Source organism: Dermacentor andersoni, chromosome 2 (assembly GCF_023375885.2).
Source record: "Dermacentor andersoni chromosome 2, qqDerAnde1_hic_scaffold, whole genome shotgun sequence".
Classification (NCBI taxonomy): Eukaryota; Metazoa; Arthropoda; class Arachnida; order Ixodida; family Ixodidae; genus Dermacentor; species Dermacentor andersoni.
Window position 1 is genome coordinate 17,207,947 of NC_092815.1, and position 18,411 is coordinate 17,226,357.

Consider the following 18,411-nt stretch of genomic DNA (forward strand, 5'->3'; position numbering starts at 1 on the left):
TTTTTTGAACTCAAGCTCCTTGAAAGAAGCGGCGGCACGCTTCCTTTCTCGTTCGTTCCTCAATGCGTCGGTCCTTTCTGTTCTCGTCTTCCTTCCGCCACGCGTTCGCGTCACGGACAATTTGAAGCATTCTCTTGGTCAGCTATATAGTCAACGTCCAATTTTTCGGACTCCCTAGGGGCCGCGAAAAGGTCCGAATAACAGGCAGTTCGAAAAAATGAATGCATGTCTCCTACTGCCCTTAAAGGGCCCCTCACCAGGTCTGTCCATTTTGAGCTGACAAGCGCAGAGCATACATTGCGTGATAACGATCGTGTCTGCAAAGTATTACGTCGCTACGCGCCGCGGAAAGATCTGAAATTTCAAAGCGAACGCCGTTTTTCCTTCTCGCGGCCGCCGCGCTCCTAGCCGAAGGATGACGTAGTCGCCTCCCTGCGCCTACGTACTCGAGTCCGCAGTGTGACGTCGCTCGTGGTGACACGTGACTTCGAGAATTGTTCAAGACAACATCTGTTATCTGTGCGATCTGTTGCTTGAATTGACGAATTGAAGTTTAGAAAAACAATAACACACACAAACGGAATGTCTGCGTGTTTTTTGTTTTACTTCGTACCGAAGCAAGAGAGATGTACTTCCGCTTCGTCTACTTGTTCCCACGGTCGTGCGGTCACGTGCGCGGGTACCGACACTATGCCATTTTCTAGCGTGTTTCGGCGTGTGATCATGCTCTGCGATCCGCTTGTTCCGTCTCAGTGTTCGTGTAGCACGGAATGATACCGCTAGTCATGGGTCCTTGTGCACAGCGCGCAAAATCGTGCGCTGCGCGAAACGATAACAGCTCCCGCGCAACGCTGCCAACGGAAATGCGCATCGCCGAAAAAAAAGCAAGGAGAAAAAAAAAAGTGAAGGCGGGGCCCGTGACGTGTGTCACGCGATCCTCGAGGTCCGGCATGGGAGAACGCAGGGAAGGAATTTCGCTTGCGAAGGCTAGACGGCCCGAGTGGAGAGGGAGTCTCGCTATGCAGTGGAGCCCGCCTGTTGAAATCATGGGTTCGCGGCACTGAAATATTTCTATCTCGGCTATTAATGAGCTTACCTGATATTTTTTTTTTTTTGCGGTAGAACGCTCCCTAGAAAACAAGTAACAACTTCCAGCGTATAACCAAAATTTGCTATCGGGCCTGGTGAGGTGCCCGTTACGGGCTCAAATCGCCACAGGCTGTAATGATTATGTTCAGGCATGAAATAGACGATAGCTGGCCCATGCCGTCGTCCAACTCATCCACACTGAGGACGTTGTTGAAGCGAGAGACTTTTTCTCATCGAGAACGAGGAATATGGGATTTATTTACAGTATCTACATGAGAATGTTACAGTTCATCAGTCTATAGCATGACTGAAAGAGAATGCACACCCAGTAGCCGCGCCACGGCTGCTTATAAACACTCTGTCCTCCCTAGGTCGCTAGGATAGGGAAAACGGCCGTTCAACCGTCGACCAATTCGGAGTGTCCAAGTTCATCGATCGTAGCCGACCCGCCTTTGAGGAGAAGGGCTTACACACTCACTTCCGCACAGGCTTTACTGACCACACTAAGGTGAGAGCGTTTTCGCAGACACGAGTCATGCCCTGAGCAGGTGCCTCTCGGTCCCAGAGTTGACCCCGCAGGCAGTGGCCGCCGCGTCTGTCCATTGACTGACGACTTCTAATGCCCCAACCACTGGCACGCGCCGAAAGCTTCGGCGCGCGCTGGCAAGCGAACGCGTCGCTTCGATTCGGCTAGAGGGAAAGGGGGCGCAACCACTGGAGACAAGCTCCGACGCGCGCCGAAGCTCGCTCCTCGGCTGCGGCGCACTGTTGCTGGACTATTCCGTCTTCATCCGTCAAAGTCCGGCCTAAAACAGCCTGCTGTAAACTAAGCTTGAAACAATAAGTTAGTGATCTGTATGTGCTTTTAGATATAAAAAACACGTTTGAATAATGAATATACACCTGCCGCAACAGTTTGTTTTTATTTTTGAAGTAACAATAGTGTACAAAATATCGACATCAGCGCTCGCGCGTCGTCTTTCTGCAAGATCGCTTTGCAAACACCTGCGCGACGATGCCATATATCAAAAACTGTTGCACCATTTCATTTTTTGGTAGCTTATTGCACGGCCAACTATATAAGAATTAGGCGTGCAATGTATAACTGAAAAAAAATCTGTGTTGGAAATATTGCCACGTAGTAGTGACGGTAAATGAATAGTGCCGGCTCAATCGCAACGATAGCGGCGAGCAATGTCGGCAATCGTAGAAAATCTCATCTGCGGGTCAAGCGCGTCGGTTTGCATACGGCAGTCGTCGAAAGTTACAGCCTATTCGCTGGTGCCCGCGCGCCTTCCAGAAACTACAACACAATTCGTGTCGCGTATGCAATCAGATTAGCAAGGTTCGTCGACAACAGAAGAACCATCGATAACATTTGCGAAACTTCCGATACGTTCAGGCGCATCCTGCACCGAGCGATAACGTTTAAAATTTTTTAGCCGGTGAAATACGGTAACCGGATACAGATAAAGCATCCGTGTCAATATATTTATGCTTGTTGGTGCATGAGAGAAACGTGAACAAGTGGGTTCTGAGAAAATCAGCAAAACAGAATTGAAACACCTGTAGCACTCAAAAAAAAAAAAACTAGAATAGCTAAAATGTATGTAATTCGTATCTTGTCTCCCCCCAATTCTTGATTCTGCCAAATCTAGCCCATGGAGCACCTCTATTATTCTAGGTTATTTTGATGCATCAACACCGCATCTGGAGGCCTTCACATTGAGTGTATTGCTACAAAACATTTTCACAGTGTAAGGGCCATGTTCTATTGTAACTGGTTTCCACATATCAAGTTTGCCTTTCTTTACATTAATGAAATGACATACCGTCAGATAATACAAGCTTGAGAATTAGAGGGTTTTAATAGGAGTCTTTCGTTGCCCTTTGCCAAGTCGTACTATTGAAGCACTTATTCGAATGTATGGGAGCAGCTCATTTGCATAGTATAAGAATTATATAAACAGGTTATTTTCACAATTTATACACTTCGTCACCACAAAAAGAAAAATTGCAGTTTATTGTTTTCAGCCTGCTATGATGTTTTGACTGAGAAAGATATATTCAATTTGTTCTGCGAGGCACGCAATAATTGCTGTGGCATATTATTTTATTGCACAACACTGCATACAGTAGCCAGCCATTATTAAAACTCAGAAGAAATGAATAGCACAATGCATATGATCAGGCACATAGCATATTATTGCACTTTCTTAATTCATGCCAGAACGACGACCACAGGCGTCCTTCTCCAACAAGGTCAGCATCCATCGTGCCTCCTTACCATCGGGCTTCAAACCCTCAGCACGTTCAACCTCAGCTTTGTGGTGTTTAAAACAACCTCAAGTGCGTCTTACGGTTCCAGGGATAAGAAAGAAGACCGTCCTGCCTACCTTGGCCTTGAAGCAAGCAGCTCTGGATTGTTTGCACACTTTCTACTTTGATCGAGTCCACATATATACGGATGGTTCTTCCACTCAGACCAGCTCCACCAGCGCAGTGGTTATACCATCACGATCACTAAGCATCCAATACAAGATTTCTCACTTACAACATCGACCGGTTCGGAGCTTGTTGCCCTCCGAGGTGCCGTTGATTATATTAATAACCAACCGGCTAATCGGTGGGCAATATTCTGCGATTTAAAGGCGGCCTTACAATGTCTTCTGTCATTTCTTCGTCGCGGGTCATGTGAACAACTCGTGTCGGAGATACGAGAAATGCACCATCACATGATCATGAAAGGACACGACGTCGTGTTTCAGTGGCTGCCTGGTCATTGCGGTATCTCCGGCAACGACCTCGCTGACGAAGCTGCTAGGAAAGCTCACGAAGGAGCAACCCTTGTTTCTGTACCTTTATCGCGGACCGACACAGCCCAACACTTAGGCAAGCTAGCACACTCTTTTGACATTGGAAAAGTGGCACACACCTGAATTCACTCAACATCGATTGCATTCCCTCGATCCCTCTATGCAACTGCGGCTGTTACCAGGTCTTCTGCGAAATGAGGAAACAGTGCTGTGCCGCTTACGTTTGGGCGTCGCATTCACCAGTGCATATGCATTTTTGATTGGAATGGCTGATAGCGCCGAGTGCAATGCCTGCGGTGTCGAGGAAACCATAGAACACCTAATGTGCTACTGCCCATCTTTTGAAGATGAAAGGCAAGACCTCTGCAGAGCTCTCAATCAGCTAGATGGAAAGCCGTTCACCTTGAACAAGATCTTGGGACCATGGCCTCGCATATCGCAGCTACAAAAGGCCACAAAAGTGCTGCTGCGATATTTGAAAGATACGGGATTGAGTCAGCATCTGTGATTCAGACTGAGTGACCGCCTGATATCCCCAGTGGACTTAATTGCACGAAAGCTACTGCACTAAAATAGTATACTAGTACATACTTAAAAAGCACAATTTTATACTACGATAATAGTCAATCATTGAAATTTTTATTGTATTGCCCAGGAACAGCTAGAGAGCCTTTGTACTGGTGCACTTAATGAGCACTATGTGAGACAAAATGTAGAGAAAACATGAATGCAGTAGACAAAAAAAAAATGGAAGATAGAGAAAGAAATAGGGAAAAAAGGAAACGCGGAAAAGTAAAAGGGAGTTAATCCTACGTGATTATCTACAGATACACAAAACACAGGAAATGAACTCTGAAGTATGTTTTGGAGTCGAGTCTTATTAGCACAATCTTGTAACAAGCCCAGGCAACGAATGTGGAATGCTACCTGGTATACTGTTGCGGCACAAACAAATGCATATGATCAAGAAGCTTTAAGGAATGTATAATGTCATGGACCACCTTATGCAGGAACAAAAGGTGCAGGAACAAAGGCTCAACTGTGGTCGCCAGAATGGCAAAAGTGGTGCTTGAAGATAGACATCAATTTATTCTGAATGCGCTCAATGAGGTCAGAATTAGATTTGCTCATTGCACCCCCCTCCTACAGAGGCATACTCTAGTAGTTGGAGGCACACAGCAGAATTTCAGAAACACAACAGGTGAGTGGAAATCATGCAATATACGGCATGCAATTCCAAGAGCGTGAAGGGCATCTTGTGTAATTATCTATGTGAAGAGAAGCTTAGCATTTTGTCGAAGTACACACCAAGATCTTTCATTTCATCGACCCTAAGGAGTGGAGCATCACGTAGGGTGTATCAAAATTTCACATGGTGCGTTTTGTGCATATAACTTAATGCCATAGTGTTGGAAGCATTTAAGAGTACTTATTGCTTCTGCACCAGTTCGAGAGTGAAAAAATGTCTTTTTGGAAGTCGATGCAGTAGTGAACACTGTTGACAGTCTGAAATAGTCTGAAAGTCTGGAATGTTGGCACACAAAGTCATGCTGTTCATTTATTAAAATGTTCTTAGCACTCACAGAAAGCGAGGAATCCCATATCGATTCAAACACCTGACGCACTGAAGAGGATAGATATAGGTCGGCAGTTAGTAACTGCACATCTAGCACCTGATTTGTGCATGGGCAATGTTCATGCTACCTTCCGAGCGCTAGAAAAGGTACTAGACTTTAGGGAACTATTGAAGATAATAATAATAATAATAATAATAATAATAATAATAATAATAATAATAATAATAATAATAATAATCTTAGTGGTAACTTGGCACACTAGACTAAAAAGAAGGCTGATGCCTGTATGTTAGAGCATCTGATAACCAGCCATCTAAAGCAGGAATTTGCAGGATGCAGAAGACACTTCCTTCCCCTCCACGTGCACACACACTTGCTCAATAACACAGCACGGCACACACGCACACACTCGACAGGTGCACAACACAGGAGTGCCAATGAAGTCTGGTTCCAAGGAAGGAGAATCCAAATCGCCAGGGGGGTGGAGAGAAAGCTCTGCATGCCAGATATAATCATGGAGTTGTGGTGTCGGGCCATACAGGCGTGATGAGGGCTCAGGCTGTGCTGACCACTTGTTCAGACGAACTGAAGAAAGATTAGTGCTGTTTAGAGAGACGTCAAACACCCTGCAGTATAGACTAGTGCAATGTTGTCTTGGTATTGCAGGGTGTGCTACTTGAGGGGTTTGAGGCAATCCTCGAAGGCTGGCATGAGCTTGTGACAACCGAAAAGACGGGAGTAAAGGGTGCGTATTGTCCGGCGCAGAACAAGCTTAAGTTTGTTAGCGTCGCGAGTTTGGTACGGGAACTATACTGATGAGCAGTACTCAAGTCGTGACAGAATGATAGAAGCGTAGAGTGCTCGGAAAACCTTAGGTCATCAGGGAAGGGAGACACGGGACACAAACCCAAGAAAGGGCCGGTGCTTACATACAGTGCTGGTGACATATGTGGAAAAGTTGAGAGAACAGCTAAATGCTACACCCAGAATGAGAAGGGCCCGAACAGTCTTTATAGAAGTGCCTCCAAGGAAGAAGGTTGGACGTGCAGCAGTTTCGTTGTGGCTGATACGCATGGCAGTACTTTTTACGGTGCTACTACAAAGTTTGATATTGTAGGCCCAGTCGTTCACCTTTACGGAATGTATTTATTGTAAGCACATATGCTGTGCATCGGCATATTGTTGTTGTGGAAGCGTTAACTTGTTAATCAAACACATTCTGGGCAGATGCATTAGTAACTTGGTTTTGAGTACATCTTTGTCCTGACTACAATTTATAGTATCGCAGCAAGAAACATTTTAGTAGAGGCTGAAGGGATTCCAGCAGTTTAAGCATACTGACTGCACAAAACACTGATGACACCTCTTCACCTTCCCCACAATGCACTCACACCATCTACACTTTTCATAAGCAAAAAGTGAGATAAAAATTCAATTACAGTTTCATTGACTCAGTACTTGCTGCTTCTGAAGCGGGCATCGAAGCAATCGTGGTATACGCTGCTACATGCATAAGTCTTGCATGATGCAGGTCCTGCTATGCACTGCACACAGGGCACACGTTGCAAACAGATAATTTCTTTTTGCAGTGCTCAACTATAACGACACACTGACTCAAATATGACTGCGTTGCCACGTATGCTTCAGTGCGTCAGTGTTCTTAATTGCTACACGAGCGATTTATCCCCAACTAGCCCAAAAGACGGTCGCACTTGAAAGAAGTGAGTGAATGAGTACAGTGAACTTGTACTGAACTGGATTCACATGCCGAATAAAAAAGCGCAGTGTCATCTGAAACAGGCGGCACGGCTGATTATGTAAGTACTTCCAATAGTTCGGCTACTAGTGTAGTTCGCTTTCGGAAGTTATCTTTACCACTGGAAACAGCGCAGAGCTTGCCCGTTAAACTTGAGTCAACCGACACCACACGAAACACGCCGCGTTTGACCAACCCAACTTCCACACGGTTCATTCACCACATCACAGGTCACACGAGGTCAAGAGTGCCATATTTTAAATCACTGCAGCACCAAACGGACCTGAAAATTCATTTCCTTCGACAGATTTCTCAGGTGAGTTCGTTCACTCGCCAGTTACGAACTCGATGGACGCGCTAGGCCTACGCGTAACGTAAACAACATCGGCAATAGGTGAGTGTTGATTATCCAGACTTCGGAGCTCGTAAACGTGTTTCCATTCGTTTTGAGCACAACAAAATGCACATACAACAAGCACAGACGTTGCGGCAATCGTGATTCGGTTGGCTGTTTTAGCAGACGATCGTACCGAGCCCGGCGGAACCCAGTGGGCAGGTTGGATTAGTCGGCGTCGTTCGAAGTCGCTTCGGATCCACGTCGCACTGCCACAACCGACGGTCGTCGGTCGGTCGGTCGTGTCGTTGTCAGCCTACTATTACAACACTGTCTTTCAGGAACACTGTCGCGCGCGTCGTGCGTCCAAAAAACTCGGACGATCGTTGGTGCCGGGCGCCTTCGTACGGTCGGCCATTACAGGCCTAGCAGCCGGAGGCTCCGCAGCCTTCGATTGGTTGACGCCTGCGAGGCGTCGCAGCCTCTCATTGGTGCACGCCGGCACAGCTTCGCCGCGCGTCGGCAAACTTCTAGCATCGGCAGTAGACATAATCGCTGCGCGACGTTCCGCTTCGCCGAGATCCCGACCGACGCTTTGACGCATTTGACCCTTCGGCGCGCGCCGAAGCTTTCCAGCGCGTGCCAGTGGTTGGGGCATAAGACCTGAATTCTAACACCCGTGAGACGGCACCGCAAAACACCTTCTTATAGGAGTTCCACCGCTTCAAACAAACCGTGACGGTGACGGCGAACCCGCTAACAATACCTGGTCCGTCGACTGTGTGTGAACATCCCGGTGCCGTTCGGCTGAGGACTGTCGTATTGTCCTTACGAAGCGAGTCACCGCAGTAGACATCCCGGCGCCAACGGGCCGTTGCCGAGGCGCATTGTTCTTTTCACAAAGTGAGTCATCGCAGCGGGCCGCGCAGAGTTCGGCGGTCGCTTCCCCGAAGATTGCCAGCCCCCGCCGGCCGTTCGTAACAATTAAGGCACATTCGAAAAAGCTCTGAACGCCTACTACAGTTATTAGGCACATTGGTACTCGTACTGCGTCAGGAAATGGCAGGTGCACGCGTGTATAATTAAGAAATACCTACTGTGTCCCGTGACAATCGCCCCTTCCCACGTTTGTTATGCTTCACCGCAATACTTGGGCTTATGTTTCACCGCGTAATATTGCAGTACTACGGCGAAAATGACTTTCGAGAACCGGCATTATGCAACGCGTCGCGATTTCTGAGCTTCGAAGCCATTGACGGTGATTACAAAGGCGGAGTCGGTGCCATTGCTGACAGCGACGATTTCAATGAAAAACACGGCGCATAACGCCTAGAAGCTTAAAATAGGAAATGTCGAAGCAGCTAGGCCTACCGTTCGCCGCTGTGGTGGCTATGGCGGCCAGCGGATCTGTGTGCGAAAGCGCCGGTTCGATGTGGCGAGGTAATCAAACTGGCGGAGGTGGTGGCTTTGATTAATGCCATTTCGGGCCTGCGGTCACAGCAAGACCGGAAAATCAGACGGCAAAGGGTTCTTTCGTCCGAAATTTCAGACGTTCTTATACATTGACTCTATGGGGTACGTGGTGGTGCCGCGAAGCCGTCCGAATTATCGGGCGTCCGCAAAGTCGGTCGTTGACTTTACACTGGCAACTCCTCCAGCCGAAGAGACGGCGTCAAAGACGATTCGTTAAGATCCCTTTCTGTTAATAGAGCGAGCATTACCGCGACTCTTGTTCCCTTTCATTAAAATAATAGCTAGTTTTCCCTGATAGAAGCATAAATTCCCTGAGTATTTCCCTGAATATTTCCAGGCTATTCAAACTCCCAGAGAATTCCCGGTTTTCCCGTTGGTAGACACCCTGCGCAACCCACTCAGGGGGATCGGCCATGAATGGGGTGGTGCAAGGGTAAAAAAAATAATAAAAATACTAATGCACCCGTAGAATGCATCACCCTCCTCCTCCATTACGATATCGTGGCGGGTGCCAGAAAATCGTAATGTTGGATATATTATTATTAGCGAGGCACGGTGAATGGGAAAAAGCTTCTATGAATAAGAATATTTGTGAAATAAGCCCCGATTCTACTACCCTGCAACAATATATTGGCACAAAATCGGGCATATATGCCTCTCTCTCTCTCTCTCTCACACACTCTCTGCGGAGACGACCCTGGATCCGCGTCTGCTTGCAAGCCAATTTTCCTCCCGACTATTTGGAATATCTTGCAATATTTTCTCGTCAAATATGTTTTTCTTATTGAATTTTCCGAAATGTCGTTATTTATAGCTATATATACTTTTTCTCATGTGTGCAGCCAATCGCTCTCATGAGTATGTGCCATGATGGAAAGAATTAGCATCAACAGCGGTCATTGAGCGGCTGACAGAAAAAGAAGTAGAAGAAGCAAGTTTGAAGCCGTCATCCGACGTGCGTTTCTACCCTCGGCGCGCAAAGACATCAGCAGCAGCTCATGCGATGCTTGAGCCACTCGCAATCGACGCTACTGGCAAAACCGTGTCGGAGCAACGCTGTCACACGTCATGCTCCTGCGTGGAACATGACTCCCGTAACTCGCGCTCTGGCCGGTGCTTCTGGGTAGGCGCCGACTTGGTTCTGCCCTACGCCTTCGGCATCCTGGGCATCGCCACCTCCGCAGTATTCGTGGTCTTCCTGTTCCTCCACATGCTGGCCCGCATGAAAGCACCGGCGCTGCTCATCGCGCACGCCCGCGCCTCGCACTTCGACCTTGTCGCTCAGCACTTCGACATCCGCCTCGAGACCGACCTGTCGTCCACCTTCTCCGGCCACCTGAACCTGCACGTAACCTGTCACCACGCGAGCCATCTTGTCGCGCTTGTTTCTAGAAACCTGACGATCAGCGAAGTAAGCGTGCGACCACGCACGGGTTACGTCAGGGAATCAGAGGTGGCCGTGCCGGTTGGTTCGCAAGCGCCTTTCACCACATTCAAGCTCAACTGGGATCTCGTGCCTTCAGCTGATTACCTCTTGTCCGCACACTTCTCCGGAGGGCTTCACCACGGGGATCATCGGAGGTGGCCGCCCGGGATGTACCGCGAAGTTGGCGACTCGTACACGACGGTGACCTCCTACGTCGACCAGTTGCACGTTGCCGCTTTCTTCCCGACAGTACAGAGCTCTTTGCTGAAGTCAACCTTTAGCTTGTCCGTGCTTAAGCCAAACGCGAGTGTCGCTGTGCTCTCGAGCTGGGATCTATTGAGGGACGCCCAAGGGCAAGACGGTCAGACTTACTGCGTCTTCCAGAAGACGCCTCCGATCTCACTCCATCAGGTCGCCGTAGCCGTCACCACCCTGCCCAAGATAACAGACGGCTTCACCACGCTACACGCTCACGCGGTAAACATGCCACGGCTTCAGCACTTGCTCGAGTTCTGCACTAGCGTCGTTGAAATGGCGGCGGAGGCCACCGGAATATCTTTTCCGAACAAGGCACTGGACGTGCTGGCTCTCCACAGGTTTCCCCGCGCTTGCCACTCCACCTGGAAACTCGTCATAGTCAGGACCGGAACGTTCAGGGCGAAGGCCACCGGGCACACCAACCTGGGCCGGCCTTACTTGCGCTTGACCATAGAACTACTGAGCACGTGGTTCGGGAACATGGTTACCGTAGGGATGTGGCTAGACAGAGGCCTAGCCGTCCTTTATGCCATCAAAGTTCTTAAGCTGGCCAAACCTCAGTGGCTCCTGGACGACATACTTCACCTTTATCGATTCGTCGCGCTGTCCAGCGTCGACCTCGGCCCGACGCATGAGAAAGTATTGTACGACTACGAGGTGCCGATCGCAGCTGTCTCCCTCCTGGCCATGTTTCGTTCCGCTGTCGGCCAGGACCACTTCAAAACGGCCACTACCAATTTCCTTAAGAAGGCACAGCGTGATGACCTTGCTGAGCAAGACTTCTGGGACAGCCTCAAGGCTTCAAGTTCGACAGAAGCTATGGCTAATTACACGTCCGTCTGGAGACAACACTCGGGTTACCCGCTCCTCAAGGTCGTCCGAGAAGACGCCGAGACAGTTCACGTCGTGCAGGAGCCGTTCTGCGGATTGAACTGCCCCAATTCCAGGAGTCGCGCCGGCACAGCCGACCAGCAGCGGTCATCACCAGCAACAACATGGCCAATACCTATTACGCTTGTCTACGCTAGCGAACCTCAAAAATTTGACGTGACAGCCGTTGTGTGGATGGTTACTCCCGAGATGACGTTGAAAGCTCCCAACGCTCACTTCGACGACTGGGTGCTGCTGAATGCAGGCAACGAGGGTCTCTACAGAGTCGACTACGAGGATTCCAACTGGAGCAATCTCATTCGTCAACTGCGGAACGACAGCTCAGTCATCCCCGCAGCGAACAGGGCGCAGATTATCGATAACCTGTTTCATCTGGCTCTCGCCGGTTACAGGCAAGTATGCTTTATAAATGAGAAAAATCAATCCGCCTTGATCATCAACGCAAACTTTCCCCATAGGCTGCTCTCTACTATGAAGAACGTGCCATTGTCACGTCTAAGTCCTCTAAAGTGAGCTTGAGACGAACGGACTGCCCAATAAGTTTCTTTTTCATTTTCTTCTTTCTATGTAAGGATTATGCACTTGACTGAGCGAAAAGCTCAACCAAATGTATGTATAATGTCAGCCCTACACTCCAGTCACAAGGGGCACTTTCAGTGGCGATCAGGCCCGATTCGATATGGAAAGTTCATTATCGTTCAAGTCACCCAACGGGCTGGCGGCGTTCAGGCACGACACACTAGCTATATCTTACATGCATTATGAAAGGGAAAAAATGTGAGCCACCCGAATGTAGCACTAAGCCACAAAGGAATCATTACGACTCCTCTCTTAGTAATGTACTAAACTAAATATCGAAACACTTGAAAGTTACATAAATTACAAGATGGAAATCCTTTCGGGAGCTGATAAGTTGTACACGTCTCCCACTCGGCACAAGGGCGATATGTGTTGTAGTTACGGCAATTTAAGGTGGTCGTTTCAGTTTCTTTACTATTTTAAATCCAAGCTCAGACATTGTACGTGGTACAATTTGAGGGTATAAATCAATATTCTGAGTTATTGTTGAGCCGAGAAATAAACTTCATAGTGGAGAACGGGTGTTTGCACTTTTTAAAGCCCAGAATAATAATTCCAAAAGGTATTTGTAGACGTTTGCCAATCCGAGCAACTCGTACACCAAACACAGCGAAGTGTGTGTTTGGTGTGTGTTTGGATACATCGAAGCCGTATTCATGAAGTTTTCACACCCTCCAGAATTTGTCATAATACTTTTTGAGCAACCTAGGTGTCTGTATTGTCATTGCCTGTAATCTATCCAAGACTATCCAAACGATTCACTACATCTGTACTCCGTTCCGTACATACCAGGTAACGCTACGAAGGCTATATAGAGAGACTTCTCGTACCGCTCGCCTTCGCTACCAAAAATAGTGGGTCACGCATGAAAGAAAGAGAAAGAGGCGTTTTGTGTATAATTCGATGTAAAATTAAGTGTCGCACGTTGTGTCGGAAAGCATGAAGTATTTATTACACGGAAGGCGTCGCACATCCGAGCCTATTTACCGCCAAACGACCGGAGTGACACGTTTCTGCGACCAGCGCAGCCACAGCGCACCACGTGCGTTCGCGATCAAAACATAGTACGTCGCATACTGGAGGCACAAACGTGCACAAGTAATGTTCGGAATAGCTACCAATGTTTGATTATGCTTACTCACGTTTCTTCCTTTAGTCCCTACAGGACACGTAACTTAAACGAACAACTAAACTTGCGGTACTTAGGCACTTCGCAGAACACTTAAAAATAATGCGTCTTCTAATGACTACTTCCATGCACGCTAATTAGAGAAGTCAGAACACGGCCGCCCTCAACACACACCAACAACCCAGTCATAAACCTTCTGCTTCCCTCCGTCCGCACAGGACACGCGCTAATGGAAATAAGAACGCTTCTCAGTGCAAATTATGCACTTACTGAAAACCTACGCGCTTAACCTTAGAAAATTCAAAAACACACACTTTAAAAAAAGAAGATTAAATAACACACATGCGCGTTACCATAGGCCTCTCACCGATAACCTTGACACTCAGGTTACTCAAACACACACACACAAAAAAAAGAAAGCCTATCTACTGATTAACGAAAAACTCGCGAAACTACATGTTTACATAAAACGCATCTTTCCAATCTCGGAGCTTCTCGAACAAAAACACAACCAAAGTTCATACTTTTACATATTGAAAGAAACTTAAATCGCGAAATTTTCAAATGCTCACAAATAAAACAAAATGACACGTTTTACTTCTACGGAAGCTCTCTTGGCCTCCCGTTCCAAATGTTTACGACTGACTCACACTTTTGAGTCGTACTCGAGGTGATCGCGGTTCGAAAGCTATACTGGCTACCGAGGAACAACAAAAGGGCTGACTCACATCAGTTCCTTCAAGACGTTACAGTTTCTGGCCAATTTGCTTCCTGGCGCCACACTTTCATCACGAACTCGACTGACCGCGTCGCGACTCATCCCCTCCTCTCGTCTTGCCACCTTGCGCTCCTTCGCACTGCATGCTGCACCCCCAAAAAAACGGCGGAACGACGAGGAACGTAACTGCCCCGTGCCCTTTGTCCGCGTCCGTGCAGAACATGCGTCTCGGTCTCTTTTTGACCGGTGACCCGAACGTGCTTGATGCGCACATGTCAACGACGATCGCACCTTTCTTTGCTTCGCGCCCTGTCTTTTTGCGCCTGTCGCAGTCTTTGGCTTCGCTACATTAGCCACCGCATTCCGATCTTTACGGCGCTTCTTGCTGCGGCGCTTTCTCTTCGAACTCGCTCTCATGCCGCTCTCGCGCGCCTCGTGCTGGCCGGTACACATCTCTTCGGCCCGGATCGGTCTCTTACCCGCACAGTCCGAATGATCCTTAACTAAATCATCCCCCTCTTGGCTACCTAGACTGGCGGAGAGCTGCACCGATCCCTGAACAATGCAGTTGTCTTCTCTTGAGCTACTGAGCTCGCAATCCTGCGAACTGCCCTCAACTGCATCGTCCAGCTGGCACTTCGGCACGCAGAACTGACTCCACATGGGTGCTCGTGTCCGTCGGGCCAACAGTACCCTGTACTTCGCTAACGACCTCGATACCATGAGATGCGACGTACACGCGCGGTAACTGTGCCAATTTGTTCGCAGCTGGCCTAGCTGTCTCTACAGTCCTCTGTTGGCACAGCACCCCGTCGCTCTCACTCTGGCCTTTAACGGCCTCTGCTGCCACTAAGGCATCGTTAGCTGCTCGCTTTTTCCTTTCACCTACGAATGTGCCGCTACTCTCGCAGGTACTGCTCTTCCCGTCGGCTTTTTGTGAAAATCCGCCAGATACTTCCTCATTCTTTTGCTCTGTACTGCCTACAGAATTTTCAGACAGGCGTTGTCTTTGTTCTTTTAACTGCTGAAAATATTGTATCTGTTTTTCCTTCTCTTTCTCGTACTTTTGCTCACCCTCACGTTCTTGACGCTGACACTTAATCTTAAGGTCTTGGCGCTCACGCTTACGTTCACGACGCTCACGCTCCCGTGGTTCTTGTATCACCTCCCAAGCAATCTTAATGCTTTCATCATCATTGCCACTATTTTGAATTGCCTTTATGATAGCTGGCTTTTTCATCTGTTCCTCCACCTCAACTCCCAAATCGTCGCACACCAACATTAAGTCCAACCTCGTCAACCTTCTAAGATCCACGGCAGCTGCCCCGACTGGTGGTTAGAACTGTTTTCCTTAATTAATTTGTGCAAACACACAATATGCAACAAATTCCCGATTCCTAGTTACTATCAAAATAAACACACTACATTTGAAGTCTGGCGAATCAAAAGAAAAAAAACACGCGCTCACTTACGGTTGCAGCACCCTGCCATCTGGTTCATTGGTCCGCTGTTCCCGGTTCCTCAGGACTCTCTGGGTCGAAGGTTCGCTCTTCTTCGCTGTTCCCAGTTCCTCAGGAGTACTTTGGACGAAGGCTCTCTCTTCTTCGTTGTTCCAAGTTCCTCGGGACTCCTTTTGGGCGAAGGCTCTTTTTCGCTGTTCCGGGTTCCTCAGGACTCTTTGGCTCGAAGGCTCTTTCTTCTTCGCTGTTCCCAGTTCCTTCGGATTTCTCTCGACGAAGGTTCTCTCTTCTTTGCTGTTCCAAGTTCCTTAAGACTTCTCTGGACGAAGGTTCATCCCACCGCTGCCACCAGTTGTTGGATCTGGAGACGATTGCTGTCCCCCAGATTTTTGGATCTTGCCATTGGGTGCGGGAGTTGGCCGAGGTTGAGGAGGACCTTGAGATGAAAACTGGAGGTTTATTTACATTATTTACAGTGAGAGTACAAAGAAATTAACAGTCATAAAAGTCATTACGGGCCGGCAGAAACTCGGACGCTGCGGCCCGTGGCAAGAAGCTTGAAAGAGATGAATCATGGAATGCTCCCTTGCCGCTCCCGGTCTGTGTCTTTTAAGCCCTTCGGTGTCTCGAAGTCACGTCACGTTCGGCCAATCGGCGAGCCCCCTCAGGTGTCGTCATTTTCGGCCAATGGTAGGCGCCCGTACGATTGTGTCACACCCGGCGCAGAGGGTCGCTCCTTGGGCCCCAATTGTCCGAGGGCTTACTTATCTCTGCGGTATTGCCTTCCCGGCTTGCAAGCGCCGTCACAATAGGCGGATGGGGTGATTGCTGCCAGGGCTTCACGCTGCATTACAGCCGTCTTGCCTTGGGACCCACGTTACCTGGAACCGTGCCAGGCTCCCGCTACACTTTCGGGAAGAGTCAAGCAGTGAATAGCTCCACCTGCGGCGCACGAGGTGGGGGACGCCAACTCGTTTGCACGTGCCGCGCCTCGGGAACGGAGTAGATGTGCTTCTGCGCTCCTTAATTAGCTGTGGCGCGATTCGATGTGGTCTGGTGAACTCGAAGGAGGCTCAAAAAAATGTCCCGTATCTAACACTACGAATTTCCTAATCGCTGCATTTAAAAGTCTGCATGCCCCTATCGACTGCGTAAGCACATACGTCTATTAGCCTGTTTCTCTAATAGATCGCCAATTGTCTGTTATACACATTACATTACCATGCCCAACTCCTCTTCGTTCTCTTAACTAACTCCTCGGTACTGGAAGTACTGGCGCTGGACTTTACGTCACGCAGAAGCGTGTGCCAGGACTTGGTCGACTTATGATATGGCCCCCAAAAGACATTTTCGGATGTTTTCAAAGAACGCTTTCGGATGCTTCCACGTGTAGCTGACCACCGCACATGTTTCAGGACCTTCCAGATGTTCTTCGCATCGCTGGTCTACCTGGAGAAAGAACGCGAGACGCTTCCGTGGACGCACTTCGTGCGGCTCGCGCGGGCTCTGCCGCACGCGGCGGTCGCGAATAACCGCACCGCGTGGTCCGCGTTGAACCGGCGCATCTGCAAGGGGATCGTGTCGGACCTTGGCTCGGCCGCCAACGAGCCGGCCATGCCGCTTGCCAGGAGCGACTTCAAGTACGACGTGCTGCAGTACTGCTGCCAGTTTGGCCACGAGAAGTGCCCCGCACTCTTCTTCATGCGCCGTCACAACCCTTATCAAAAGACGGACGACGGCGGCGTCTTCCTCGAGCGTCCGTGACCGCGCGGACGACGCTTTGCTCTTTCTTGACGTGGCGTTTGTTCTACTTGGGGTAAAATGTGAAAATACCTTGAAAAGTGCACTCGCTACAACTGCTGCGATATTAAATGCGGTAGCGCTTATTGCACCTCTTCTCTAAGTATTGTGCCTTTGAGATGACGCGGAGATTTCGGCTCATTAAACCTCCTTTGTTGTTGCCAAAACTATATACTTCCCGAGTCCGCAATAGCTGGGGAAACGTAATCAATGTCGTATGAGACCTCGACCTCGCCGAATGACAGGCCACTGAGATCAATAACTCCGCGTCACCTGGCCAATTTAAGGAAGCATTCAACGTGCTTTGACCAGTGCTTTGTCCAGGAATATCAAAGGCGGTGACGGTCGGCTTTTTGATGAGTTGAGAGCTCTTGAACGAGAAGAAGGAGGGGAGGGGGCGGTCGGTCGCGTCATAATTCATTTCGTCGCTGGTGTTAGTCCCAAATGCACAGGAATACCAACTGGACCAGCTGAGGGAATTTTGTAAATTTATGTGGTCCTTCCGTGGGAGGTATTTCAAATCGTTTGCGATAGGACGCTGGAAGAGCGACAGCATACACACTGAACCCTTTAAGCGTAACGTTATGGCGAACATCCTCGGTCATTGGTGGTAGGTGGTCATGGAGGAAGGAAATAATAGAAGCGATGGCGAGCATGCCGCAACGCGATTGAATCCGTTGTGGCGGCCCAACGCGTGATAAAAACGCCAGAGCGCGCGGTAGGTTTTAATACTCCCGATTGATATTTTTTTTTCGATACACATTCGAAATCATTTGAAGATTTTCAAATAAACAAAAACATGGCTACCACCGCGGCACTTTCGCTTAATATCGCGCTTAAGTTTTCTGGATTGTGGCATCGAATCGCTGTGTAGCGCTAAGCGTGTCCGTTCGGCGAGCTGCATCAGAGGGAGTGCCTCTCAAGCGTGTCGGAAGTTGAAGGCAAATGTTGCAGACCTCTCCGAAAGGTGTGCGGCGTTACTGCTGACTGCTTTTGCGGCAAGTGTGCGCTGCGGTTAGTGTTGCAGTAAATTGCATAGTAATGTCTGTTGTCATTTCAGAAGCTAAGCACGCATATCCTTCACTTATAAAGGGAGGCTAGAAAC

At 48.8% G+C, this 18,411-nt stretch overlaps 1 protein-coding gene across 1 annotated transcript; it reads left to right on the forward strand.

The window, feature by feature from the left end:
* Window positions 1-10,048: 10,048 nt before the first annotated feature.
* Window positions 10,049-17,270, forward strand: LOC126542773 (aminopeptidase N-like). The gene is made up of 2 exons (XM_055077493.2): window positions 10,049-12,012; window positions 16,922-17,270. The coding sequence occupies exons 1-2, from the start codon at window positions 10,049-10,051 to the stop codon at window positions 17,268-17,270; spliced, it is 2,313 nt and encodes a 770-aa protein (XP_054933468.2).
* The last annotated feature ends 1,141 nt before the right edge of the window (window positions 17,271-18,411 follow it).

What these genes read in the sequence shown, in the direction of transcription:
- LOC126542773 (XM_055077493.2), top strand. Translation starts at nt 10,049, where the DNA reads ATGCTTGAGCCACTCGCAATCGACGCTACTGGCAAAACCGTGTCGGAG. An exon ending in CTGGCTCTCGCCGGTTACAG is followed by an intron (nt 12,013 to 16,921) that starts GCAAGTATGCTT and finishes CACATGTTTCAG; the next exon opens with GACCTTCCAGATGTTCTTCG.